The sequence below is a fragment of the Phocoena phocoena genome, chromosome 1, assembly GCF_963924675.1.
Source record: "Phocoena phocoena chromosome 1, mPhoPho1.1, whole genome shotgun sequence".
Lineage (NCBI taxonomy): Eukaryota > Metazoa > Chordata > Mammalia > Artiodactyla > Phocoenidae > Phocoena > Phocoena phocoena.
Genome location: NC_089219.1, coordinates 78,673,742 through 78,701,563, shown reverse-complemented (window position 1 = coordinate 78,701,563; position 27,822 = coordinate 78,673,742). Strand labels below are relative to the sequence as shown.

Below are 27,822 nucleotides of genomic sequence, written 5' to 3'. Positions count from 1 at the left end.
CACAATCTCTTCCTGTTTGCGGTACGTTAGTCTTCCTTGGTGGCTGGAATTGCAGTGGCCGTGAAGATGGCGTCTACCAGCCGGTAAGTACGTCCAGCCGAGCTTGGGCAGCTGAGGGGCGGGCGGCGAGTGCGGGGGCTTGCAAGGTGGCCGCCGGCACTTCCGCGTCGGGCAAAACGCCGCGGAGGTGCGGGGAGAGGCGGCAGGACCGGCCGGTCGCCCCGGACAAAGGCACTCCCAGAGGCAGGGCTGACAGGGGTGTCGCAGGGGGTACCGAACCGCCGGCATTTCTCCGCCAGCGTCCTAGGCCGTTTTCTCACCCAGGCACCACCGTGTGAAGGGTCATGTGTCCCCAGCCCCTGGCCTCGCGTCTTTTACGGATATTTCACCCGTCTTTTTTTTTCTTGTTAATTTTTTCTACGCTTGGTTTTCTATCTGTGGCTCAACAAGCCCGAGGGTCCGTGAATCCTCCTCTCTAAAGGGAAAGGGTTAATTTTAGGCCCCTATTGATCTGACAAGCCAGACAGTTAGGGACGTTAGCGTTGGTAAGGCTGAGGGAAACTGCCATCCCCGAGGCCTTTTGAAGTGGAAGCTAGGGCATTTCTGAAGAGTTGATAAGTTCTCTTCTAAGAGATTTCTTTACAGATGTCGTCTGCATACTCTTGAAGAAGATCTTGCCTGCAGAAAATTACGTATGCTGGGAAGTCACTCTTTAATATTATATTTTAAAAATGTGATGTACCCATATCTACAGGACGTGCACACGGTGCCATTAGAGACAGCCTTTAATCCTGTGATATGAAAAATGTGTGCAGACCCTAATTATATCTCTCATGACCACTATGAGGTATATGTTAGGATTTTTGCGTAAGTGTAAACTGAGTCATGCCAATGTTGACTTATCCAAGGTTAGTGTTAGAACAGAGTGTAGAGTCTCAGATATCTATTTCCTGTTGTCACACTTGGCCTCTAGTTAACTCATGTATTAAAAGTATCAAATTAACTTCTGTAGCTTCTGGAAGGCAAGGTAGCTCTGGCATAATTTTTCTGAGCTTGTTATCATCTCTGGAATTGAATTCGTGATGAAAGCCATTATCACAAAATAGTAAGCTGGAGAAATCCAGGCCCTTTCTGGTAAACTACCAAGGCTTACTGCTTTATGTTACTGTATTTTTAAAAGGTTGGGGGTGGAGGCAGCCTTAGCTAAAACTACTTGGACACAGCTCTTAAAGCCAGGGACACTTGTTCATTTGTTACTGAATTAGTAAACACTTGTTTGCTAATTCAGTGTTTGAATGCTCAGTCATTCTAACTGGGTGTGGCTCTGCCAGGTTAGGCTTCCTTGTAGGTAAATGGAGAAATAGCTTCCCAAACCACTTATCTATGACTTGTATTCTCTCATGGCAGTAGATCTGAAAGGTAAACGTGGTCATATTTGGGCTCAGCTTTTGTATCTAATAGAACAGGAAATGGTATTTGTAAGAAATGTTGTAATAGTTAAATATAGTAAATTCACTTGATAGATTCTTTACCAAAAGAATACATTTCCTTTGTGTGCCTTTATTCTCTTCATTAAAAAAATCTTTGAAATATTTCTTTGAAGTAAATTTTTTCTAGGCATGTCCAGCTCTTAAATGTATGTCATTGCTGTCCATCTGTTGAGTTTTTCTACCAGTGAGAAAAAAGGTAAATGTTAGTATTTCTGTCCTTAGCTTTTTTCCCCCTGAGGAAGATGTACAGTGACTAGGCTATGAAACTGCTTGGTGTTTTCACAGAGAAGAACACAAATGTTGTGACTTAAAATCTAAACTCCACCACTTATTAGTTCAGTGATTTTAGGAAAATCGTTTTCTGAGCATAATCTTTAAAATGGAGGTAATGCTTAATTTTCAGAATTGCTAATGAAGATTAATAATATATGTATAGTACTAGACACATAGTAGGCACCTAATACATGATAGCTATAAAGTGAAGTTTGGCATTATGTGGCTTCTTAGGCAGCCTGAGTTATTTTAATCTCAGTGGTGGTGGTTTACTCCATTCCTTCCCTCTTGTTTCTCTCCCTTACTTCCCTACCACCCCACTCCTGTGCTTCCTCTTTTGTATTACCCTTGTGGGTAATTTCATTAAAATTGACTGCTTGAGCACAGTTTCATTTTATTTTGGATAGGTAACACAGGCAAATCATAGAAAAGCAAGAAGAAAAGTGAAAAGCAGTTCCTTCTTTCCCTAGCTCCTAGCCATCTAATTCTCCAAAGCAGTCATAATAACCAGTTTCTTGGTGTTTTCATAGTGATTCTGTGGTTTCACAAACATATGCATATAGTCCTAACCTCTCTTCTTCGAAAAAGTAGTCTAATATAAACACTGTGTGCTACCTTGCTTTTTACCTTTTTTGTGAAATTAGCACACACATTTTAAGTGTACAGTTCAATTACAAAGTGAGCACATACACATAGCTACCACCCAGGTCTAGAAATCAAATACCATTAGCACCCTGGAAGCCTCCTTTATGCCCTCAATCATTACCCCTTCCTAAATGTAACCACATCCTGACTTCTAACACCATAGGTTTGTTTTGCCTGATTTAAACTTTATATATAAATGTATATGTATTCCTCTGTGTCTGGTTTCTTTTATCAGCATTTTGAGATTTATTCATGTTACTGCATATAACTGTAGTTCATACTTTTTTCAGTTTTCTGTAAAATCCCCACCTTACTCTTTTCACTTAGGATATCTTTGAGATGTTTCCATATCATTTTTATATACGTATACACGCACACAATAGTATGTCTACTTATTAATAGTATGAAATATATCAGTCCTTGGTATGCTGTGTGCCACATGGCTGCCCATTTTATGCATTTGTAATTACTGTTACTTTACTAACATTTTCCTTTATTTTTACATAGTTTTCTTTAATAATTTATACTAATTTCTTAATGTTTTATTTGTCATAATTTATTAAAATATTTTTATAGTAGAAATTTATGGAATAAACGTGAGTATAAAACAAATCTCCATTCCCTCTTTCCGCAATGAAAAGATCCAAGATGTGTTCTGGTTAACCTGAATATATAAATTTTGGGAATATGGATTACTTTATCATTTTTTCTGTGGGTATCACCTATGTTGAAAGTTAACATTCTGAACTGTTTGCTACTTTGAGAAACTTTATCCAAAACCACAGATACCTATTTACATACTTTAAGAATGCTTGATGTTGTCTTTTATGTGTATATTTGTGGTGGTCATAACATAACCTTGTTCTGTATTAACTTCAGGTGAACTTTTAAAAAGGGCTTATTTTCAGTGATACCTGACATTTGTGATTGTAAGGCCACACCCACAGAAATAATTACTAAATCTATGTTAAATATCTTTGATGCTTTTTAGAACTGATTCTGTTAGGTCATTTAAGGCTGATGTGTCTTCCCCAGACTGCCTTATTTTCAAAATAAATTAATCAAACAAATTGTTAATATCACATAGATTAAAAAGTAGATCTTGAAACAATTTCTTGAGGGCTCACAAACTTAGTTCTGGTCTAAATGAAACCATCAGGTCCTAGCCACCTCTACCACCCTTGTTTGTTTACCTTTTAGGTTCAGTGTACTATTCTAAGTGTATTACTAAGGTGTGTAGGGCGTAGAAAACAAAGACTTGAAATTCATTATCTGACCATAGAAATAAGTGGCAAGAGTCACAAACCCAGATGGTTATGTGTAAATGTTGCATGTTATTATGGTAGCTAGTCATTTCTATGTTAATCAAGGTTTATAAACATTTTAGTAGCCTACATGTTAAAAGAAAAAAAACACTTGTTTTCCATTTAAGTTTTTAAAGCCTTCCATTCTGCAAACCAATAACTTGTTCTTACAAAAAACAATTCCAATCGTATCTGTTAATACTAGCTAGGATTTAAAGTAACCTAACCTAGGATTTTTACTTTGAGAATTTAGCTTAAATGTATTATAAATGTAAATGTATTATAAATTTATTGGAAAAATGTTCAAAATCCTCCTCTTTTCCCCCCCAAAAGATTAGTACTTTGTTGCATGTTGGTTAGGAGGATATTAAAAAAAAAAATTTTTTTTTCATTTAGTTTGGATGCTCTTCCAAGAGTCACATGTCCAAACCATCCAGATGCGATCTTAGTGGAGGACTACAGAGCTGGTGATATGATCTGTCCTGAATGTGGCCTGGTTGTAGGTGAGCAGTTACTATGGTTTTAACTGAAATCACTATTTGGGGCATTTTGTTTTTGTGTATTTTCCAAACTCTCTTTTAATGAATACATTCTGACTTTTTCCCCCTACAGGTAATTCATATTTATTGTAAAACAAAAATAATTAGAGAAAAGGAAATAAGTAAGAGTGAAATCAGAGACACCATATTTTATTGTCTGTACAAACGCATATATTTCATAATGTGGGGCAGGAGGGAACATCTCAAATTGAGATAGCTGATCCAGAAGAAAAGGCCCTTAGTCCTTTGTCTCCTGCATCCGTAGTCTTAAACATTTGCACTCTTGTGCATATGAAATAATGAATACATGTAATCTAACTTTTGCGACTTTTGTATATTTAAATATGATTTATTTTAGAGTAATAAAGGTAGATAAGCATGATTTATTTTGGAGTAATAAAGGTATATCTTTATAAAGGTACTGAGTCTCATCCAAGGCCTTTTAGTCATCAAAAATGATATAATTTTCATTTGCTCATACAGAATGATTTGTTTATGAATTTCTAGTGTGAAATTGTTAGTGTCAAAATAATACTTCTTAAAATATCACTTTTATTTCTACTTTCTCACTAATCTAGATATGTAGCATAACTTTAGGATAGAGATAGTCTGTTCAAAAATTTTCTTATGGTGGGGTTGCCGCCAGCACCTGAGAAAAGGAGTACTACTTGAAGTTTGAAATACTCAAGGTTGAAACTGCTAGTAGGATTGTGGGAAGTATAACAGAAACATGGGTGGTGATATACTGTGGAAGTGTCTTGCTTGGAGGACATCTGTAATATTCATGCAAATAGGCTGCTTGCCTCAGACCTCCAGTGGGAGTTTTAAATCATACAGAGTTGTTAATAGGAATCGGAATCCATTTGCAATTATATTCTGCTCAGTAAGCAGCATTAACAGTTAATATACTTATATGCTAGGCACTGTTCTAAGTGACTTACATATTCACTCAGTTTATCCTTGGAGACACTTGTGAGGTGTCTTCATTTTAGAGGTGCAGAAACTGGAGTTTAAGTAGTCTGGCAGTCTAGCTCCACTGCCTGCATGGGAGCCAAATTTCTATCCTGCCGTTGTCTTTTGTAATAAAATGAGTTCAATCTGAGATTGGCAAACTGTGACCTATCACCTGTTGTTATATGGTGTGTGTGCTGAGAATGACTTTTATGTTTTTTAATTTTGAAAAAAATCAGAATAATTTTGGGGACACATGAAAATATTATCAAATTCAAACTTCAGTACACATAAATAAAGTTTTATTGGAACATGGCCACACTCAATTGTTTATATATTGTCTATGGCTGCTTTCATGTTACAATAGCGGAATTTAGTGGCTGCAACAGAAACCATATGTGGTGCTCTCATCACATCATACTGCTGCTCAGTGCACTACAAATCCCAGTGAAGCAGTTATAAACCCACAGCATTTTTGAGTGCCAGGCATATCTCCATACTGAAACATTTTATTTATTTATTTTGTTACCATTGCATACCCATCATATGAAAATGAGAAAAAAAGCTGAACTCTGAATGTCATGCTTTTAAGGCACAGTGGAGCGTAGGTTATTTGTTACTGAATTAGATGGCAAAGCATTGTGTTCATTATGCAGTGATACTGTAGATGTGCCAGAAGAATACAACAGACGTTGACATTACCAGACTAAGCACTTATCACAATACTACTAACTCAGGAAAACAATGGTCAGAAAATTTAGAAAATATATAGTGGAATATCTCATCACAGCAGAATTTCTTCACAAAAATAAAAGAATAAAAATAAGTCAGTTTGGCCTCTTGACCTGCAAAGCCTAAAATATTTACTTTGGCCCTTTAAAGAAAAGGTTTGCTGACCCCTAAGTTAAATGAGAGCATTCTGTCTCTTCCAAAGTATTAAGATTGAATTGATAATATAAGAGTGAGACAGAGACAGAAGACTGAACATAATTTCAGATTCTTGGCTCTCCTAACTTCTGTAGCCACTTAAAAAGAAGTAGTGCAAAAATATTGCATTATATTTCCAGTCTTTCCATCAGCTTCACTTCCTAGTTGGGTAAATAAAATTAAGCAACTGGAGAAGGAAGATATAATTCTCAAGGCTTACCTGCTTTTTTGTGCTTGGAATCCTTAATTTTTAGTTGCATTTTTCTGTTACATCAAACCAAGGGAAGTTAATTTTCTTTTAGTTTTGCTTTATTATTAGTCTTGAACAGCATCAAAACTACTATTTTTCAATCTAACTAAACCTACTAGGCTAAATTTTAAGACCTGAAAACTTAAAAATATAATCTGATTAAGCTTCTCTATATATAGAAATACCTGTTTATGATACTGGTTTTTTTGATGTAAAGTATAACAAACACTTGATTTAAAATATACAGTAGCCATATTCACAGATATTGCGGTTAAATGTGTAATATGATGTCCTGCAAGTGAAGAATCTATTCCATGACTAGACAAGGGGAGGCAGGCAAGAGGCTGCTAAAAAAGTTCTGTTTTGCTAGGGATATCATCAGTCAAATTATGTTGAGAATAGTTTAATTGATCATGACATTCCATGGGTCTAAATTTTAAAAATAACATATACATACGTACATACACACACACATGTATATCATTGTCATATATCAATAATAAATTTAGATTTGCATCATCTTGCTGGTTTAAAGGCATATGCTTTGTTGCCAGCTCAATTCAACCTTTCTCTCTAATACTATGGAAATAGGGAAGAAATTAAGCTGGACAAATATTCTGCAGTCCATTGAGGGCATAAAATTTGTGGCTTCTTTCATGTTTGAGATATTGATGTTCATAGAGATTTATATCTAGACAACATCATCATGTGTTTCCTAATAAATAATCTTGGTGTACATAGTTTGATGGTACTTGCCGTGAAATTTTACATTGTCTGAAAGTTTTTAGATTATAACATATTTATTGAATAAGCATTTTGAATAGCTTTCTGTTTAAATAATCACCAGACAACCTTAGAAACAAACTCTTTTAGAATTGTTTTTGGACCACTCTGTACTTACTTAATATTTAATATGTTCTTGAAACTTAAAGCAGCCTGTTGTCACTAACTCCCCTTAATTTTAAACCCAAGACTAGATACTGCTCAACTGTTACCTTCAGAGCCATATATTATCCCTCTCTACTGAGTTATCAAGTAGGAGAGTCCATTACTATTATCTTTTTAAATGAATTTCATAATACAAAAAATATGTTTTATATAATATACCTTTTCTTTAGTCTCTAATAACACCGTTCTCACTGTCCTTCAAACCTTCATTGGTAGACTCCTTGAGGCCCACCACTCAGTCTTAAAACCAGTGCCATGTGTTTTAGGACTTTCTTAAAGCAACATCGTACTTTCAGGAACCAATTTCTGTTTCATTAACATGACAGATCACCTCAAAATTTAGTGGCTTATAACAACCATTTCATTTTGCTCATAATTTTATTGGTCATTAATTTGGGAAGGATTCATCTGGGCCATTGTTTCGGCACTGGCTAGACCTGGAGGATCCACTTCCATAACGGCATCTTCATCTGCATTTTGATGCCTTTCTGTTCCTTGACCTCCCCACAGAGGTTTGTCATCCTCTAAAGCTTCTCCATAGTTGTGTTAGAGTAGTCATATTTCATACATGGTGGTTGGTTTCTACGAGAAATATCCCAGGAGCAAGTGTTTTCAGAGAGAACAGAAGCTGGACTCAAGTAGTTAAGGGCTATGCCTTGGAACAGGGCCACTTCTGCATTCTATTAGTCAAAGCAGCCCTAGGACCCACCTAGATTGGAAGGGGAGGAGATATAGCCCCCCCTCAATGTGAGGGTGACAAGGTCATGTTGCAGAAGAACATGTGGTTGGGAAATATTATTGCTGCCATCTTTGGAAAATACAATTTGTTACATGTCTGATGTCCTGTTTAATTTTTCCCCAGTATTTAAATGGTTGTGTAGTATTTAGTCTCTCAGGTTATTTAGATTGTTTCCAATTTTTTGTAGCTGTTTGTAGTACTACTTATAACATGTAATAGTTTAATTGACTTTCCTCTTGTATTTGAATTATAAGATTGTTATTTTAGACATATGAAGTATTATGATTTGTCATTGGCTGTCTCATCAGTGACCCTTAAGATATTGGTAGTGATCTCTAAAATAGGGCCAATTTTTAAAGCAAAACTTTGTCATTTCTACCATGTTGGCTGTAACAGCACTGTGTGGGTTTTTTCCCCCAAATCCTGTGTGATTATGACACTGTAAAAGTTGAGCACTAGGTGGCAGTATAATCATATTTAGATTATCACTTTGTTCATAAGTTCGACCTTGTATATTGTTTGGGCATGATTTATAGGCTGCAAAGTGTAAGGTTAGTAAGCTGTCGTAAGCTATTAAAACATGAAATTGGTTATCAAGACTTTTATAAATTAGGATTTCACAATGAGGTGTTGTTTAGAACTAGTGGTATCATTTCTACTTAAAGCCACTTTTTGTGTAGCATTTAAAATGGAGTTCTTCCATTGATTTTAAAAGTAATATAAGGAGGGCTTCCCTGGTGGCGCAGTGGTTGAGAGTCCGCCTGCCGATGCAGGGGACACGGGTTCGTGCCCCGGTCCAGGAAGATCCTACATGCCGCAGAGCGGCTGGGCCCGTGAGCCATGGCCACTGGGCCTGCGCGTCCTGGGCCTGCGCGTCCAGAGCCTGCGCGTCCAGAGCCTGTGCTCCGCAACGGGAGAGGCCACCACAGTGAGAGGCCCGCGTACCGCAAGAAAAAAAAAAAAGTAATATAAGGAAAATACCGGAAAATAGTTTAGATGAATTTGAAAGAGAAAAATGAGTCGATTTGACCTTCCCCTCCTAAGTTCATTCTGGATATTGTTTATACTAGTGAATCTGAGACATGAACGTGAATGTGCATTAAGAATTAGCTGAGAAATATGTTTAAAAAGATTCCAGGCCCCACTTCCAGAAACCCTAGCTCAGGTCATACATTGGTAACATGTTAAGAAACACAGATCGATCCTGTAAACTTTATAATTTGGCACATTCTTTGTGATCTCTGTACAGTTAGGCTTCTCATCTTTGCTTTCGTATTTCCCATGTCTCCAGACCTAGACTGCAAATTCCTATAAGACAGATATCTATGTGTGTCCATAGTTCCTAGGGTAACTAGGAGTCAGTGGCCCTGGAGTCTAGACTTGGCTCTACTACTTAATAAGTTATGTAACTAAGGTTAAGTTACATAATTTCTCCAAGCTTAACTTTGTTTATGTGTAAAATAAGTACACCCCCCCCAAAAGGACATGTACCATACATCTCAGATTTGTTAGGAATTGTTAAGAATAAAATGAGATAATGTATAAAATACATAGTATAATTTTAGTATGAGATTTCAGTGATACGTATTTTAGGGATATAAGTACTCCTTTTTTCTTAACCTTGTAGAAAAAAAGGGTGATTCCAAATCTGAGATGCCATTCTTCCTAGCAAGTCGATTGCAAAATGTGTTTTAGTGATTGTTATGGGTCTGGCATATTTAATGCTGCAATTGTAGTATTTTAAACATTATCGGATTACCATCTTTAAATTTGCATTAGCAGTGTTTCCTAAAGGAAAATATTCCGCTTTAGTTTACTATAGCCAAGTTATATTTTAAAATTAAGGAATATTTGTATTCACTTTAAAATTCTTGCTTTGTCATCTCTTGTAAGCCCTCAGACACAGCCTTTTTACCTAATTCAGAAATTTTTAATTTAGATGCTACTTTCTCTTAAGCATCAGAGAACCACTAATTTTACTTGGGTAACACAACCACTCTGAGGTAGTTTTTTGATTTTAAAGAAAGGGAAACTGAGGCTTGTAGTGTTTGGGTAATTAGCTCAAGATTCTACACCTAGTAAGTGACACAGCCACTTAAATCCAGATTTATTGGACTTGAAAAGCCTTTGGTCTTTGTACTACATGTTTCCATTAAACACTGTGCTGGTCAAGGAGAGTGATAGAAAGATGAGATGCTATAAGCAAGCTATGGACCAATTCTTTGTCTACTGTGTGGAAAGGAGGAAGGTAAATTAAAACAACAAAGAATGGTAAAAGTTCTACTACAGATCTTCCAAGTTTGGTGAGAACACGTAGGAAGGAAGTAGTGACTTCCTAGGGAAATTACTGTTGAATTTACATTGAAAACATGATCATTAGAATGAGTAAGGGTTTATGGAGGGAAAGTCATTCCAGGTAGAGGGGAAAAGAAACATGTGCCGTAAGATGGAGGCCTGAAAGTATCAATATTAGTATGTGAAGGACTAAATGTATTGTGACTAAGTTAAGATGCATCTTCTACCAGAGCCAGGGCTCCTTAGCTTAGATGCTGCTGCTGCTGTTGCTGCTGCTTGCTGCATACCTGCCCATATTTCAGGAAAAGCAAGGTCTGTTCACATATTCAAGGATGGAACTTACAATGTATTTTCCTTTACAAACTGTTTTCCTAATGGTAGTTACACTGTTGACTTGTACAGGGTTTTTTTTGTTTTTATTGTTTTTTAATGGTCTAAACATGGATAAAATAGGATTTTATGATATGGTTTGTTTCATAAATAGGATTTTATGATATGGTTTGTTTCTGGTGGATAATTCATTTTGGGTTGGTACCCAGTTTACATTGTGGGAACATAAAATCATAAAATCATAAAATAGGATTTTATGATATGGTTTGTTTCTAGTGGATAATTCATCAAAATAATTCATTTTGGGTTGGTACCCAGTTTACATTGTGGGAACATAAACTGATTTAGAGACTGACTATATTATTAATAGTATTTCTTTATAAAATATCTCTTGATCAAAGTTCCCTTCAAAATTATCTTTAATGCAAGATTTCTGATAAGAATGTATAGTAACCCTAGACTAAAAATCAGGATTCTTTGAAATGTGAGAAGGAATGGTAGGAAGGGTTAGGTGACTGAGGAAGGTGTGGAAACTAATGATGCATTTCATTTTCAGCATTAGATTTAACAAATACAGTGTGTTGGCTTAAACAGTTTTCCAGAGCACCTTGATTTTTTTTAATTAAAAAATTCAGTGCTTTGGATTTATCCATCTTGAATAATAATACATTTTGATTATTGAAGTTTTAGCACATTTTGAAAACTTCTGTAGTTTTAAACTAAATGATTTTAGATAAATCTAGCCTATGAAAACAAGTAGCTTGGGGGATATTGTTCTAAGACTCTTACTTCTGAATTCTCTACCAAAGGTGGTATGCCAAAATGCTTAAAAGATGGCAGAAAGAATTGAAATTCTGCCCAGTTCCTCTTAATATTCCCTTTTTAAAAATTCCTTTATTGGGACTTCCCTGGTGGCATGGTGAATAAGACTCCACGCTCCCAATGCAGGGGGCCTGGGTTCGATCCCTGGTCAGGGAACTAGATCCCACATGCATGTCACAACTAAGAGTTCAAATGCCACAACTAAGGAGCCTGCCTGCTGCAACTAAGACCCCACACAACCAAATAAATATTTTTTTTAAAATTTCTTTATTAATTTACAATAATAAACAGAAAACAAAAATATCCTGAGTCTAGGTCAGGTTGGAAAGTCAGATTATCTTCAGTATTGGCTTCCTGGCTGCTTTTGATATGCTGCAGTTTTCCCCTTTGTTAAAATTGCTACCTTAAGCCATTATGATTTTAATATTGTACTACAGAATATCTTTGGTTCTATTTACCATTTACAGCTTGCCTGGTAAGAAGGTTAAATGTCTGTTTAATTTGTCTTTGTGTACTGTTTCCTTTATACCATCAAGCAAAGTACCTTGTTTCTACAGGACATCCTTTCTTATCTCTCTCCCCTGCTACGGCATTATTCCTTGTAGCAGAAGATGCTGGTTGTTTTCCAGTATCTATTACCCAACTCTTTCTTTAATAATAAGAATCCACTGGGCCTGTGGCTGCTCAGCTAGACTGTATTTATTTCCCAGCTTCCCTTCCAGTTGGTTATGGCCACCTGATTAAGTTCTAAGAGTGCACTGTAAAGTAGAAGAGATTTGTGCAATTCTAGATCCTGCCCTAAGGGATGTGCTCTCCCTTTTTCTCCTTCCCATTGGCTAGAATGCAGACATGATGGAGGGAACTACCAGCAGCCATCATACACTACAAAATGCAAGTCATGATGAAGATGGCTTATCAAAAAAGATAGGAGGAGCCTGGGAGTCACACTAATCCAAAACTATTAACTATGGTAACCTGAGAAAGTTCCATCTTGTTGAAGTTGCTGTTGTTTTTGCTTTGATTACAGACCTACCTGTATCCTTCCTAATACATTTTTGGAATCATATTGGGAGTTTATTTTTGTTTGGATTCTCTGTTGTCTGCCAGGGATTTGTGAGTACCCAGAGAGGCTGAGAGTACTTAACAGTGGTGGATTGGAAGGTTTTCCAACATCACTGCCACCACTGGACTTGGATTGATAATTCTTTATTACAGGATGAATAAGCATAAACATCAGCCTGAGGCTTTTGAATACAAACTACAGTAAAGAGGAACAGTGGTCCTATGGACTTAACAGAAAATTCTGCTTCTGATACAGTTTACTAGAAAAAAGTTATAGAAAATAACTGCTTTTTCTGATCAGTGAAATAAAGCTTCCTTAATGTTTCTATTAAAAGTGGTCAGAAATAAAGAAGATAGTACAAGGAGACAAACACAGTAAAACTGTTTAGATAGCAATGAGCTGACTTAACATTCTAGAAAATTGAATCAGTAAAACAGAAAACAAACCTGAGAATATAAAGAGTGAATTTTGGAAAGTGGTAAAGACAAGATAGCCACTATGGTACTACTTGAAGATCCAGCTGAATATGATAAAATATTAAAGGTGCAATAGAAGAAAACTTGACATTCCTCACAGAAGACCCTTAGGGTTGCACATCAAGATTCCCACGCACCACTGGGGAATGTATCCTTTTAACATTTAAAAAGTTTTATTAATAAAAATTTGCAAGCAACCAACCAGTAAAAACATTACTTTGAAGGGACCTAAAATTTTATTGATGGAATACAATGAAGTTAAGTCTGATTCCTGTTTGTCTTGTGACACAGAAAGGAGGTCATAGAACAATCTTTCTAAAATAAATTTATACATAAATCCACAAAAATACAAAGCTGAGTTTTATTTGCTAATTGTCATGTGGAACAGTAGTGATGACTATTCCCTGATATTTCTGGTTCTTCTCTTTTGGGCCACATGGTACAATTGTATTTCCCCACTCCATTTGAAGTTAAACATCACCACTTGACTGGCTTTGGCCAATGGTATGTGAGTAGAAATGTTACTATTAGATACCTGTTTCCCTAGCATGGTGACTGGCATGTCTCAAGTGGTAGGAATTCCATCATCTTGAATAAGGACTGCATAGAAAGCAGTCCTGGGCTTTCTATTCATACCATCCTCGGCCAGCTTTTTTTTTTTTTTTTCCTCCCTAATCCAGCTTGTCTTTTTTGAGGCAGTACAAAGCAAACACTAAAAGAAACTCATGCTAAGTTACTTTGGGGCCAAAAGGAAAATGTTATGAAATGAAGCATGTTGGCTAACTAATACTTTATCTTTAGAGTTCTAGAGAGACTTAAAAGATGTGAGTTAGTAAAGATAAAGTATTCTCTTTTTTTAAAAAAAATTAATTTATTTTTGGTTGTGTTGGGCTTTCGTTGCTGTGCACGGGCTTTCTCTAGTTGCGGCGAGCAGGGGCTACTCTTCGTTGCAGTGCACAGGCTTCTCGCTGCGGTGGCTTCTCTTGTTGCAGAGCACGGGCTCTAGGCACCTGGGCTTCAGTAGTTGTGGCACTTGGGCTCAGTAATTGTGGCTCGCGGGCTCTAGAGCGCAGGCTCAGTAGTTGTGGCACATGGGCTTAGTTGCTCCGGACCAGGGCTTGAATGCGTGTCCCCTGCATTGGCAGGTAGATTCTTAACCACTGTGCCACCAGGGAAGTCCCTATTCAGATCAATTGTTTAAAATTAATAGACTATAAAAGTGGTTGAATATAAGCATATAAAAGTGGTTGAATTAAAACCACTGGTTAAAAGTGGTTGAATATAAGCATATAAAATACTATAGCAATTACTAGTTAGAAAATGAGATTCTTAACAACAAAAAGGTCTAAATGTGACATACATGTAATCTGAAAGAAGACCTTGAGAAAGAGTATTCCCTTGTTCAAGAAGATAGATAAAAATTGTTCTGTCACTCCCTCCAAAGTGTATAGGTTTGATACAGTTTAATTCAAATTCAACAGTATTTTGGTGGGGGTGAATTTTAATTTTTAGTTTATTAAGGTATAATTGCAGACAATAAGATTCAAAGATCCCAAATGTATGGTTTAAATTTTGTCATTGCATATACTGGTGTAACCAACACACTAATCAAGATATTTAGGGAGTTCCTGGCAGTCCAGTGATTAAGACTCTGGGCTTCCACTGCAGGGGGCACGGGTTCTATCCCTGGTCAGGGAACTAAGATCCTGCAAGCCTCATGATGCAGCCAAAAAAAAAACCAAACAGACAAACAAAACATGATTAGACCATTTCCCTCATCTCAGAAGTCCCCTTATGCCTTTTTTTAGTCAGTCACCTCTACCCCGCCCCCCACCTCCAACCCAACCCAACCCAACCCAGCAATCCCTGTACTGATTTCTATCCTCAGAAATTGTTTTGCCTGTTTTTGAACTTCCTACAAATAAAATCATATAATATGGTTGGTTTTTCTTATGTGTGTGTGACTTTTTTTTTTTTACTCAAAATAGTGTTTTCGAAATGCACTTGTTACTGCATTATTAGTAGTTTACTTGCTGAGTTTTCCATTGTTTACATTTTTCCATTGATGGACATTTGGGTTTCCAGTTTTTAGCTAATATGAATAATACTGCTTTGCACATTCTTGTATGAGACTTTAATAAATTTATTTCATTTTATTTATTGTTTTTGGCTGTGTTGGGTCTTCGTTGCAGTGTGCGGGGGCTTCTCATTGTGGTGACTTCTCTTATTGCGGAGCACGGGCTCTAGGTGCATGGGCTTCAGTAGTTGTGGCTCGTGGGCTCTAGAGTGCAGGCTCAGTAGTTGTGGCTCATGGGCTGTAGAGCGCAGGCTCAGTAGTTGTGGTGCACGGGCTTAGTTGCTCCACGGCATGTGGGATCTTCCTGGACCAGGGATCAAACTCGTGTCCCCTGCATTGGCAGGTGGATTCTTAACCACTGCGCCACCAGGGAAGCCCTGTATGAGACTTTCTAAAAAATATTTATTTATTATATCTGGCTGTGTCAGGTCTTGGTTGCTGCGTGCGGGCTCTTCGTTGTGGTGCGTGGGCTTCTCTCTCGTTGTGATGCTCGGGCTCCAGAGCGCGCGGGCTCTCTAGTTGTGGTGCTCAGGCTCAGTAGATGGGGTTCACGGGCTTAGTTGCCCAACCAGGGACTGAACCTGTGTCCCCTGCATTGGAAGGCAGATTCTTAACCCCTGGACCAGCAGGGAAGTCCCATATTCTTGTGTGAGATTTTTGTAGGCAAATACTTAGGAGTGGAATTGCCAGATCATAAGGTTGAACAGTTTTAAACTGGTGTGAATGATTTTGGCAATTATTCTCAATTTCTTCTTGAAAAAATAGATGAAACTCATTGTTGTAGAATATAGTGTAATATCTTAGTTAATACTCTTTAGACACCACTGATATGTGGATTGAGAACTGTGCATGTGTGTAATACCTAGATGTACATATTGAATCTGTTTACCTTTTTGGATGGGGAACTTGATCAGAGTGTTAGAGATCATACTCTATAGATGGAGGGAGGAGTAGTGCTATTATGTACATAACAGTCCTGCTATGATTTTGGCTATTAAAAACCTTTATATATAGACTTTCTATCTGGTGTTAATTTTACAAAAATCAGTGTGTGGTTAAGAAAGGAACTGGTGAAAGTTGGCATGTTTCTCTGTTTCTAGAACATGGAAGGCTTTGTGAGGTTGTGTGTTATGTGCACATGTGCTAATTGGCAGGCAACTTCTTGTCAAAGGTTGATTATGCCCAAACAGTATGGCTGCCTTGTACACTTACTCCTTGAAAAATTCTGTAATGCAGTTTCCTTCCAGAGCAGCTTTTAAAAGTGCGACCATTTAGATGTTTTCCAAGAAAATCCTTTATGTATTCTGACTTTTTTTCTGAATGATCTGCCCTATTTCTTGTTACTCATGCACTTAATCTGGTGGTCTAGTTGTAGTTTCACGATGTGCTTTTTGAGTTATTTTGGAAATTTTATTTTTTACAAATGCTATGTTTTGAGCAGTAACATATAAAAAGAGGGAATAGCTCTTAGCACAAACCACAGATTGTTGAATGAGTCATGTAGATCATTCCCACGTATGTGGAAAAATTACATCACTACCCAGTTCTGGTCTTTCTATTTATACTATCCTAGGCCAGCTTTTTTTAAAATTTATTTTCTCCCTAATCCAGCTTGTCTTTTTTGAGGCAGTACAAAGCAAGCACTAAAAGAAACTCATGGTAAGTTACTTTTGGGCCAAAAGGAAAATGCTGTGAAATGAAGCATGTTGGCTAACTAATATTTTATCATATTTAGAGTCCCAGAGAGACTTAAAAGATGTGAGTTAGTAAAGATATCCTCTTTTTTAAAAATTAATTAAAAAAATTTTAACATCTTTATTGGCGTATAATTTCTTTGCAATGGTGTGTTAAGTTTCTGCTTGGCTGCGTTGGGTTTTTGTTGCTGCGTGCGCGCTTTCTCTAGTTGCAGCGAGTGGGGGGCTGCTCTTCCTTGTGGTGCATGGGATTCTCATTGCGGTTGCTTCTCTTTGTTGCGTAACATGGGCTCTAGGTGTGCGGGCTTCGGTAGTTGTGGCTTAGTGGTCTCTAGAGCGCAGGCTCAGTAGTTGTGGCACACAGGCTTAGTTGCTCCGCGGCATGTGAGATCTTCCCAGAGCAGGGCTCAAACCTGTGTCCCCTGCTTTGGCAGGAGGATTGTTAACCACTGCACCACCAGGAAAGTCCCTAAAATATTCTCTTAATACAGCCATTGTGTTAATTAAGATATTAAAAGTTAATGATGACATTTGATTTTTTTTTAACTTAAATTTATTAAGTAACTGTAGATTTGAAGGCCACAGTAGTTTTTTGTTTTGTGTACATTTGTGTTTTCATTTCACTGACTAGGAAAGTTGGATTCACTTTTCTCCCTTTGAAAACATGAAGCATGGAGACACTGTGGTATCACTTTGATCAGTAGATGCTATTAAAGGGACTAAACTTTGTCTAAAAATCTTGTTTTGGGGGACTTCCCTGGTGGTCCAGTGGTTAAGACTCTGGACTCCTAATGCAGGGGGCCCAGGTTCAATCCCTGGTCGGGGAACTAGATCTCGCATGCCGAAACTAAGATCCCGCATGCCACAACTAAGACACGACACAGCCAAATAAATAAATAATAAAAATAAATATTTTCAAAAAATAAAAATCGGGGCTTCCCTGGTGGTGCAGTGGTTGAGAGTCTGCCTGCCGATGCAGGGGACACGGATTTGTGCCCCAGTCCGGGAAGATCCCACATGCTGCGGAGCGGCTGGGCCCGTGAGCCATGGCTGCTGGGCCTGTGCACCCAGAGCCTGTGCTCCGCAACGGGAGAGGCCGCAACAGTGAGAGGCCCGCGTACCGCAAAAAAAAAATAAAAAAATAAAAAATAAAAATCTTGTTTTGGTGTTTTGATAGAAATTTAGTGAAAAGAGCTTGTAGTGGAATAGGCACAATATTATATAGTTTTAATCTTACAAAATATATATATATATATATATATATATATATATACACATGAATGAAAAGACAGAAAGAATATATGCCAGAATATTTACAGTGGCTGTCTTTGGGTGTTGGTAATACAGGTAATTTTGTTTTGCTTATGTAACTATTTTTTGTAAGCAGCTATTCTGTAAAAAGGAAGAAAAGTCAGTCTCTTTAGAGTGGTCTCTTGGAGACATGGGCCTTGCTTATTAGTATTATAGTAAAGTTCAGTGCACAGTTACAGATTTTATGTTTCTTTCAGGTAAGTTTCAAAAATCATTATTAATTTATGTAATTAGAATTGCTTCCCAAGTTTAGTGATGTTTGCTTTTATGAGAAGGAAGCAGAGAAATTCATCATGACCATCCCATCAATTTAACTTTTTCTCCTTATTTTGGGCCACCTGCCCAATCTCTGATCCACAGAAGTTGCCTAAACTGATCTCCCTGCTTCTGCTTTCCTTGGTCATTCTTACTGCATAAGGTATGGCAAATGGGGATCCTAGCTCTATCCCAGTTCCCTAGTGACAGGGACACACGATAGTCCAAGTGAGATCTGGTTATTCCCAAGTGACCTGAGCGTTCAGAGAAAAACAGATTTTCCCAAAACCATCAGGAATGAATGATTCTGTTGTGTATTTACCTGTTTCCTTAAATATAACACTAAGATCAGATCACTGTACTCTATTTTATAAGCATTTTAGTTAACATACCATATATAAAAACGTTTAGAAGATGTAGCACAATCTACGTGTAGTTCCTTCCTTCTGTTCTCTCCCTGCCTCCTTTGCTGTCCTACTGATCCTACTGATCAAATACTGCAGCAAAGCACTCTGATATTGATCCTGTAAAAGTCTAATATGGAGATTAATATTTTACAACTGGTGCTCTTCTTATTCAGAATGAATGTCAAAATGTCAGAATGTTTGTTATCTTATTATTTTTATAGCTTATAAATAGCTAATACCAAACAACTTACTTTGAACTGGTTTTTAAGCACTTCATGTGTACTGAACCTGTATGAGCTTATTTAATGTTTAAATCTTTAAAATGAGGTTATTGGGGAAATTTAAAGCTGAGGAAGTGAAGGCACAGAAATGAGGAAATTTGTCCAAAGCTAAGCAGCAAGAGTCCACACTGTTAACCATTATATTAATTGACTGTCAATACCAGACTTATTTTTTTTAATTCCTTCCTTATTTATTTTTTTATTGGAGTATAGTTGCTTTACATTGCTCTGTCAGTTTCTGCTGTACAGCAAAGTGAATCAGCCATGTGTATACATATATGCCCTCTTTTTTGGATTTCCTTCCCATTTAGGTCATCACAGAGCACCAAGTAGATTTCCCTGTGCTATACAGTAGGTTCTCATCATTTATCTGTTTTATACATAGTAGTGTATATAAATCAATCCCAGTCTCGCAATTCACCCGCCTCCCTTGGTATTCCTACTTTTGTTCTCTACGAATACCAGACTTTTAACTACTGAGGTAACTTACTTCTGCCATTCCTTTCTCCTTTCTGTTTGTTGTGTATAGGCACAGATGAAAATGATCTGGTTCCTGCTTTCAGTTTTATCACAGCTGGTGGAAAAGCTCATGTTTTACGAATGCAGTATACAACAGATTTTGGAATCCCATTCGTGTTTCAGTTTTAGCTGTGTGATCTTTGGCAAATTAGTTTTATTTCTAGTGTAGCAATAAAAGTGGTACCTACCTTTTATAAGGCTTTCAGTATTGAAAGAGAACATTTACAGAGGGCACAATCACTAGCATATGCGTGTGTTCATGTTAACTCTTGTCTGTGGTTGGAGGTGTTACCAGCCATTGAGCATTCCCCCCAAAGCAGTAATCTACACCAGATCTACCCATGTCTGGCTTCTTGTTTACTGATTTCTAGGCTTAAAGTTTATTCTGTATGAATTATTTGGCCCCAAATATTTTCTCATCAAATAGTTACTAAAACATACCCTTAGGCTTAGATCTTTGCAGAGCGTTGCCCATGAAAACTTTGTAATTTTTTAAATGTTAAACTATGTGTATTAATACCATTGTGAATAGTGTTTTCTGTTTTTTTCCATGCCTGTTGCACATTTTGGTTCTTCATGGTTATATTACTTTATCTTTGCATCACATATGAATAGCTTTATTTTGCTATTTGTCCTTATTTTGACTAATTCTTTGTTCCAGGAGTTAGAATATGATTAATCATAGCATAATGTTTAAAGAGGGTTATTATTGGACTGGCACAATAGGAATGCTATAGGACAAATGCCTGAAACAGGATACTTAAGCTGAAACCTGATGTTTGTGTTGAGATTTTCTGGGAATAGTAGGGCCGAGTTGGGCATTAAGCAGCATTAAATAAATCCCATCTTGACAAAACAATTTAGACTTGCACTTATATTCTCAGGTGACCGGGTTATCGATGTAGGATCTGAGTGGAGAACTTTCAGCAATGATAAAGCAACAAAAGATCCATCTCGAGTTGGAGATTCTCAGAATCCTCTTCTGAGTGATGGAGATTTGTCTACTATGATTGGCAAGGTAATAAATCCATTTGGCAGGAAGTACCAGGTGCAGACTGACTAAAGACCTGTTTGGGAACTTTGCAAAAGTATCAGTCTGCCCCAGTGAGTAATCTTGATCTGAGAATAAGATTTGCCAGTACTACTATTGTGAATGATGGTTGCCTTATGCATTTCTTCCATCTTAAATGGGAGACCAATAGATTGAAGTTACAGACTCTTTGTATCTCAGGCCCTTGTTTTCATGAAGCAGTTTTGCACAAAAAATTGAGTGTAGTATGTTCTTTGAGTTCATATTGACATGTTCCTTGAATATGAATGTTTTCTCTTTTCCCTCGATACCACCTAAGATAAATTGGATCTCAGTATAGACTACTTTCTAATATTGGTGAATTTACTTTCCTCATCAGTAAAGTGAGAATAATATTACTTTATAGAGATATTGAGGGTTACATGGGAATGTATGTGAAGTATCTATAACACATGTAGTGTGTAGAATGTGTTCAATAAATGGTACCTGCTGCTATTATATAAAGCAGGAGCATAATCTTCCTGGCAGCCTGGCTGTTTTTTTGTTCTGTTATCTGAATTGGAAGTAGTAGTGGCATTATTCCAAAGGACTCATCAAGGAAGTGTATGCTATTTTAGGACTGAATCTGTATTACTGCATAGTCTATTTTTAAGAAAGTATTCAAAAGTAGGTCATTATTTTTTCATGGTCTATAAATTACATATTAAGTTTGAAAAATGGTGTAGGCTAATTTAAAAAGTTTATAATATTCAGAAATATTTTAAAGTAGGAGGTTTCTGTGTTTGCTTTAGCTTTACAGGCTGGAAGAAAGTATACTAAGGGCAGTTTTAAATGTTTAAGATTGCAACTAATTAATGCTGTGACTTTTTTAATGTTTAATTTTTTTCAATAGGAAATACATGATTCAAAAAAAACATGTAAAAAAAACCACAGTGGTTTTTCCTCACCCTTGACCCCTAAACTCTGTTTCTGTTGCAGCCCCCTTTCCCTGTCAGAACAGGTAACCACTATTAGGTTCTCCTGTTTCTTTTGAAAGTTGTTTATGCCTGTATGGCAAAGAAATTTTTTAAGATGGTACATTTGTCATATGTTAAATTTCTGAATGTATTTGGGGATATTTCTGGACTTTGCATGCTTTCTCTAACCTGGTCTAGTTAGTCCAATGCCACCCCACACTGTTCTGATACCTGGCTTTATTGTCCTTTTTCAGCATTTTTTTCACTTGTCTTTTCCATTTAAAGTTAGGATAACTTTGTTTAGTTTAAAAACAAAAAACAAAACTTGGGTATTATTTTCACTCAGTTTTGTTAGATTTGCAAATTGCCTTAGGGAAAATTGACTTCTTAAGGAAAAAATCTTGTTATCCAGAAATATAGTATGCGTTTCCATTTCCTTAGGTCATATGTGTCCTTCAGTGGATGTTTTAAAGTTTTCTTCATCAAGGTCTTGCATGTTTCTTAAGTTGATCCCTAGATATTTTATCTTTTTTGTTGCTGTTGTAGTTGCAGCTTTTTCTTTCATCTTCTAACTGGTTGATTACACATATGTAGGCTGTTGATTTCTATTTGTTAATTTTGAACTTGCCCTCTAATGAATTCTCTTATTATTTATAGCAGTTTGAGTGATTTTCTTGAGTATTCTAGGTAAATACAAAGGTAGTATCTGCAAATAGTTTATCAATTCTGTCTCAAATTTGTACTTCTAATCTTTCTCTTGCTGAGTTTTAATATAATTATACTAATGTAATTAATATAATTGTTATATAATAACATTATATAATTAAAATTACATCATGTTGGTTAGTTTTTCTAGTACAGTGTTAGAAAATGGTAGTGGTAGGAGGTGTTTTTGTCTTCTGACTTCAGTGGTAATGCTGCTAATGTTTCTTCATTAATCATTGTGCTGGCTTTGGACTTGGGAGTTTTGTTTGCTTAACTTTTTAAAGCACCTTTGGAGATTATCATGTGACTTTTCTCCTAGGTCTATTAATATGATGGTTTATATTATTAGATTTTCTAATAATACATTTACATTTAAAGTATTTGCTAGAAAACCTCTTTAAAACCATCTTAACCTGGTACTTTTCCTTTTGAGGAATAGAGGGGTTGCTCAGGGTAGATTTCTTGGGTAATATGGAGTCAGATTGTATAAGTTAAGTTTTCTTAGAAATTGTTCATTCAGGTTTTCAAAGTTTTTTGCGTAAAGTTATAAAACTTTGTTTTATAGGGTACAGGAGCTGCAAGTTTTGATGAATTCGGTAATTCTAAGTATCAGAATAGGAGAACCATGAGTAGTTCTGATCGGGCAATGATGAATGCATTCAAAGAAATCACTACCATGGCAGACAGAATCAACCTCCCTCGAAATATAGTTGTAAGTTCTTGTCTTTAAGCCATGCTGGCTTTGACTTAGCATAATTTAGTGAAAACATGAAATTTTGCTATTGTGGCTAATTAAATGGCCTAGAATTAATTAAACTTAGTTTCTCTGCCTTGAAGGATCGAACAAATAATCTGTTCAAGCAAGTGTATGAACAGAAGAGCCTGAAGGGAAGGGCTAATGATGCCATAGCTTCTGCTTGTCTCTATATTGCCTGCAGACAGGAAGGAGTTCCTAGGACATTTAAAGGTAAGTTTTTAGTTGCTTAGATATAAATGTTATCTATTTCATATTAAAGTGACAGACCAAAGTCAAGCAGTTTTGACAATAGGTAGATAAATCATGTCTTCCTGGTTACATACAGTAATCCACCTAAGTACCTTTCTAAACACCACCTTATTTTATTCCTTGACAAAAATTCTTGTGATCATACTGATCATGTTCTTTTCAGGCTATTTCCCATGTAAAGTCATGTTAGTCCATGTATGCCCTCTGTTCTTTGCTAGTAGGATCTTCTGACTATATCTTGTGCGCTTTGAGGCCTGGCATCAGAAGCCTTTGTAGTAAGTCTGTACACTGGATGCACAGAAAAGTTTCCGCTCCCAGCACAGGTCTCTACAGGTGAGGGAGTCAAGCCTTAGAAAGCATGAACGAAACTTTTTCTCATGAGTTAGACAGTTTGTATTTTCACACTTCGGTTGGAGGCTTTGCAAGAACCAGTGTTTTTCATCTAATTTTTAGTTTACCCATGAAAACATTACAGCTTATTCACAGTGTTGCTGTGATACTTACACATTTTAGCTTAAGACTATAATTACCCTTCATTCATCCATGAATATTTTTTACGTTTTCTTGTGTCAGAGTGAAGAGGCAGTGACCATTATCATTACCACCTTTTGGGTTATTACAGCTAAAACTAAGGCTTTTGTTAAATTTATTCTGAAAGTGGTAGATGAATTTTTAGAATAACAGGGTCAAATATTTGATCTCATTTTTCTATAGCCTGTAATCTCAGGGATTGCATGTACGTATGAAATTGTGTAACTTGAGAAACCTTCTTTAGTTTGAGTACTTTCTTTCATCTTCTTGACATACTCCTTATAACAGATTAATACATAAATATCAAAGAAGTTTTTGATTGGTTGAAGAAACTTGCATGAATTGAAACTTAAGAGAAGTTAATATTTTGAAATATTAAAACCTACATTTAACTTTTTAAAAACTTCTTTTAAGTGTAATAAACATTTAAATTAACAGAAATTTTAAATTAGCTCTATGAGAAGTATCACTGAGAGGATTAGAGATTGATCTTTAAGGCATGATTGAATTTTGCAATTAGAATATATTACTTTTATAATCAGAAATGATAGATTTTACAGTGAACTACATGGCCTATGTGGATTTATTTATTTACTTTTATTCTCTTTTTAGAAATATGTGCCGTATCACGAATTTCTAAGAAAGAAATCGGTCGATGTTTTAAACTTATTTTGAAAGCTTTAGAAACCAGTGTGGATCTGATTACAACTGGGGACTTCATGTCCAGGTTTTGTTCCAACCTTTGTCTTCCTAAACAAGTACAGATGGCAGCTACACATATAGCCCGTAAAGCTGTGGAGTTGGACTTGGTTCCTGGAAGGAGCCCAATATCTGTGGCAGCAGCCGCCATTTACATGGCCTCACAGGCATCAGCTGAGAAAAGGACCCAAAAAGGTAGGATTGTTCATCAGGAAGGGTAGTGATGAAATTAATGAAGGCTGTAGTATGTGATTGTATTTCCATTTTAAGTACGAAGCAGGTACAGGCCTACCTGGTTCTGTTGCACTTTGCAGATACTGCATTTTTTTTTTTTTTTAACAAATGGAAGGTTTATGGCAATTCTGAATTGTCAGATGATGGTTTACCCATGAAAACATTTTTACCCATGAAAAGCATTTTTTTAGTAATAAAGTATTTTTTAGTTGAGGTATATGCATTATCTTTTTAGACATAATTCTTCTGCACATTTAATAGACTACAGTATAGTGTAAATATAAATTTTATATGTATTGGGAATCCCAGAAATTCCTGTGATTTGCTTTACTGCAGTATTGGCTTTATTTCAGTGGTCTGGAACTGAACCTGCAATATCTCTGAGGGACACCACTAAATATCTAGAGCCCATGTTTAAGAGGTAGTTCCTTAGCATCATAACTTAAGAAAATACAGCATTTTAAGTGTCTCATAAATAAAAATATTTGGAGGCATAACCCTGTGTACAGACTTAACTTTTTTTTCATTTGAATTAAGTAATTAATTTTAGTTTGTACATTTTTCATTTTTAGAAGTTTTTATTTGTTCCCCCTAAATTCTCCTGGTTATTTTGAATAGTCTGTTTTTCCCCTCAAAACTTAACTTTTTAAATCTTGAGAGGAGGTGGCCATGCTTTGTTTCTCATTGGCTGGCATGGTACCCTACAGAGAGGCACACTATAAATATGTGTTGACCATCAAGTTTTAACTTTCTGTGAAACCTGTTCTCTTTCTTCTTTTGTATGCTATTCACAGTTTCTTCGTGAAAATGCTAACATAAGTAGTTAAACCTTCTGCAGCTATTTTTGAATTTACTGTTGTAGAACTTTCAAGCAGAAGTATTAAGTGAATTTCTTTACAAGCATGCATTCCTTAATTAGTTCCATGATCCTCAAAAAGATTTATAAAGAAAAGGGAGCAGTCAATTCTAAATTTAAAAGTGAGGTAGTGAAATTACTTGCTGCCTAGCAGCCAGTTGACATTCACATAGTTGACATTGATTGGTATTTATGTCTAGAAAAATATAATGCAACATACGATAAGGAAATTTAAAATTAGCTAATTGTGCACTGATGGCAGCATCCACACTGAAAAGCTGTAAAATCTCACCGATTTGAACTGGCTCTGAAGAGATGGTAAAATGAGTTTGTATTAAAGGGTGTGTTTAAAAAATCTATTTTGATTAAGTATAACTAACCAAATAATTGTCAAGTGGCAGTCCTTTGGGACTTGGTTTAAAAAATGGAAGGAAAATACGACACTGACTTTGAATGGTAAAAGTGGATCCTTGGATTCTGTAATAGACTGTAGAAATAACTCATGTGAGCTCAATATATGTGCTCAATTATGTGTTTATAATAGTGAAAAACATCTATATCATGCTATAATATACAGCTGTTTGACCTCAGATATGTTAAGTAGAAAAAAGAGGCTGTAGAAAAATACTTATAGGGACATCCCTGGTGGTCCAGTGGTTAAGACTCCAAGCTCCCAATGTAGGGGGCCTGGGTTCGATCCCTAGTCAGGGAACTAGATCATCATACATGTCACAACTAAAGATCCTGCACGCAGCAACGAAGATCCCACGTGCTGCAACTAAGACCCAGAGCAGCCAAATAAATAAATATTTTTTTAAAAAAGAAAAATACCAACATGATCCCATTTTGGTTGTAACCTAACAAGAACCTCTTAATAGAGGTTTAGCTAGGGGAGACGTTGCAGGGGAACTTTTAAACACAGAACTAATAAAGTGAATTTCTTTACAGGAATGTATTCATAGATTCTGTGATCCTCAAAAAAATTTATTGTGAAGAAGTCAGTTCTAAATACAATGAGCAGTATAATAGCTATCACACATAGTGCTATGCCTTGAGCACTGTTTAAACGTTTTCTGTATAGTAAACCTTTTAAACTAATTCGACAATGCTTTGCGAAAAGTACTAATACCATTATTATTGTTGTTACTGTAGCCCTGCTTTCTACTTTTTAGTTTTTGAAAATATTTTTGTTTTCTTTTTCACTTAAGACGTTTTATAGTACCATGTCTCACAAATGCAGGTAGTAGAAGGGGAGGTAGGATGGAAGTTAAACTTAATATTTTGATTTTTGTCTTTTAGAAATTGGAGATATTGCTGGTGTTGCTGATGTTACAATCAGACAGTCCTACAGGCTAATCTATCCTCGGGCCCCAGATCTGTTTCCTACAGACTTCAAATTTGACACCCCTGTGGACAAACTACCACAGCTATAAATTGAGGCAGCTAATGTGAAACTCCTATGAACACTGAACTTTTGCCTGTTGTACATAGCCTATACAAACTGCTGGATTGAGCCTTTAATAAGGAAAAACGAAAGACATGGTACGCATTCCAGGGCTAAATATTAATTGCTTGGCATTCATATGTATATACTAGTGAAACATATTTAATGAAATTTCTTATTCAGTTTGCTTTCTTTTGTAGCAATCTAGGAAACTGTATTTTGGAAGATATTTGAAATTACATAATTCTTGAATAAAACGTTTTTCAAAACTAAAGGTTTTGTTACAGTTATGTTACATGTAATTTATAATTTATATAATTTATAATTACAAATAATGCATATTGTAGCTAATGAAGCTGATAGAGGTCCTTGTTTTCCATTATTTTTTCAAATATATTTAATTTTCTTATTTTAATAAAGTTATGGAAATAACAGGCTTTTGAGGAACCACTGTTGAACATATTTAGTTTGCAGTTTAAAAGGAGGTGTGTGTGTGATTTCTTAATATATGTATATTAAAAAGCAAGAAGTGATGAACAGGGCCTTGAAAGGCACTGGCTTTAGAGATATAAGAATGTTTATGTGTTTTTTCTCAGTGCGCTTATTGAGCAGATGATGATGCTAGTAAATAATTAGTAACAGATTTCAATTTCCAGATGTTTACATTTCACTGTATAGAATCTGTGTATCTACAGTTCTTTATTATTTCTACTAATTGGGATACTCATAGTCTAAAGAATATTTAAAATGGAGATTATTGGGCCT

At 36.2% G+C, this 27,822-nt stretch overlaps 1 protein-coding gene and 1 non-coding gene across 2 annotated transcripts; both read left to right on the top strand.

Annotated features, from left to right (window-relative positions):
• On the top strand, window positions 1–27,331 carry GTF2B (general transcription factor IIB). The gene is made up of 7 exons (XM_065890099.1): window positions 1–83; window positions 4,109–4,215; window positions 20,481–20,614; window positions 22,853–22,999; window positions 23,125–23,254; window positions 24,437–24,718; window positions 26,913–27,331. The coding sequence occupies exons 1-7, from the start codon at window positions 67–69 to the stop codon at window positions 27,044–27,046; spliced, it is 951 nt and encodes a 316-aa protein (XP_065746171.1). The 5' UTR covers window positions 1–66; the 3' UTR covers window positions 27,047–27,331.
• TRNAR-CCU (transfer RNA arginine (anticodon CCU)) lies at window positions 17,578–17,650 on the top strand. Its single transcript has one exon. It is a non-coding gene; the product is annotated as a tRNA-Arg (tRNA).
• Window positions 27,332–27,822: the final 491 nt, after the last annotated feature.

Coding starts and splice junctions, on each gene's coding strand:
- GTF2B (XM_065890099.1), top strand. Junction 23,000..23,124: donor ACCTCCCTCGAAATATAGTT/GTAAGTTCTTGT, acceptor TCTGCCTTGAAG/GATCGAACAAATAATCTGTT. Junction 23,255..24,436: donor AGTTCCTAGGACATTTAAAG/GTAAGTTTTTAG, acceptor TTCTCTTTTTAG/AAATATGTGCCGTATCACGA.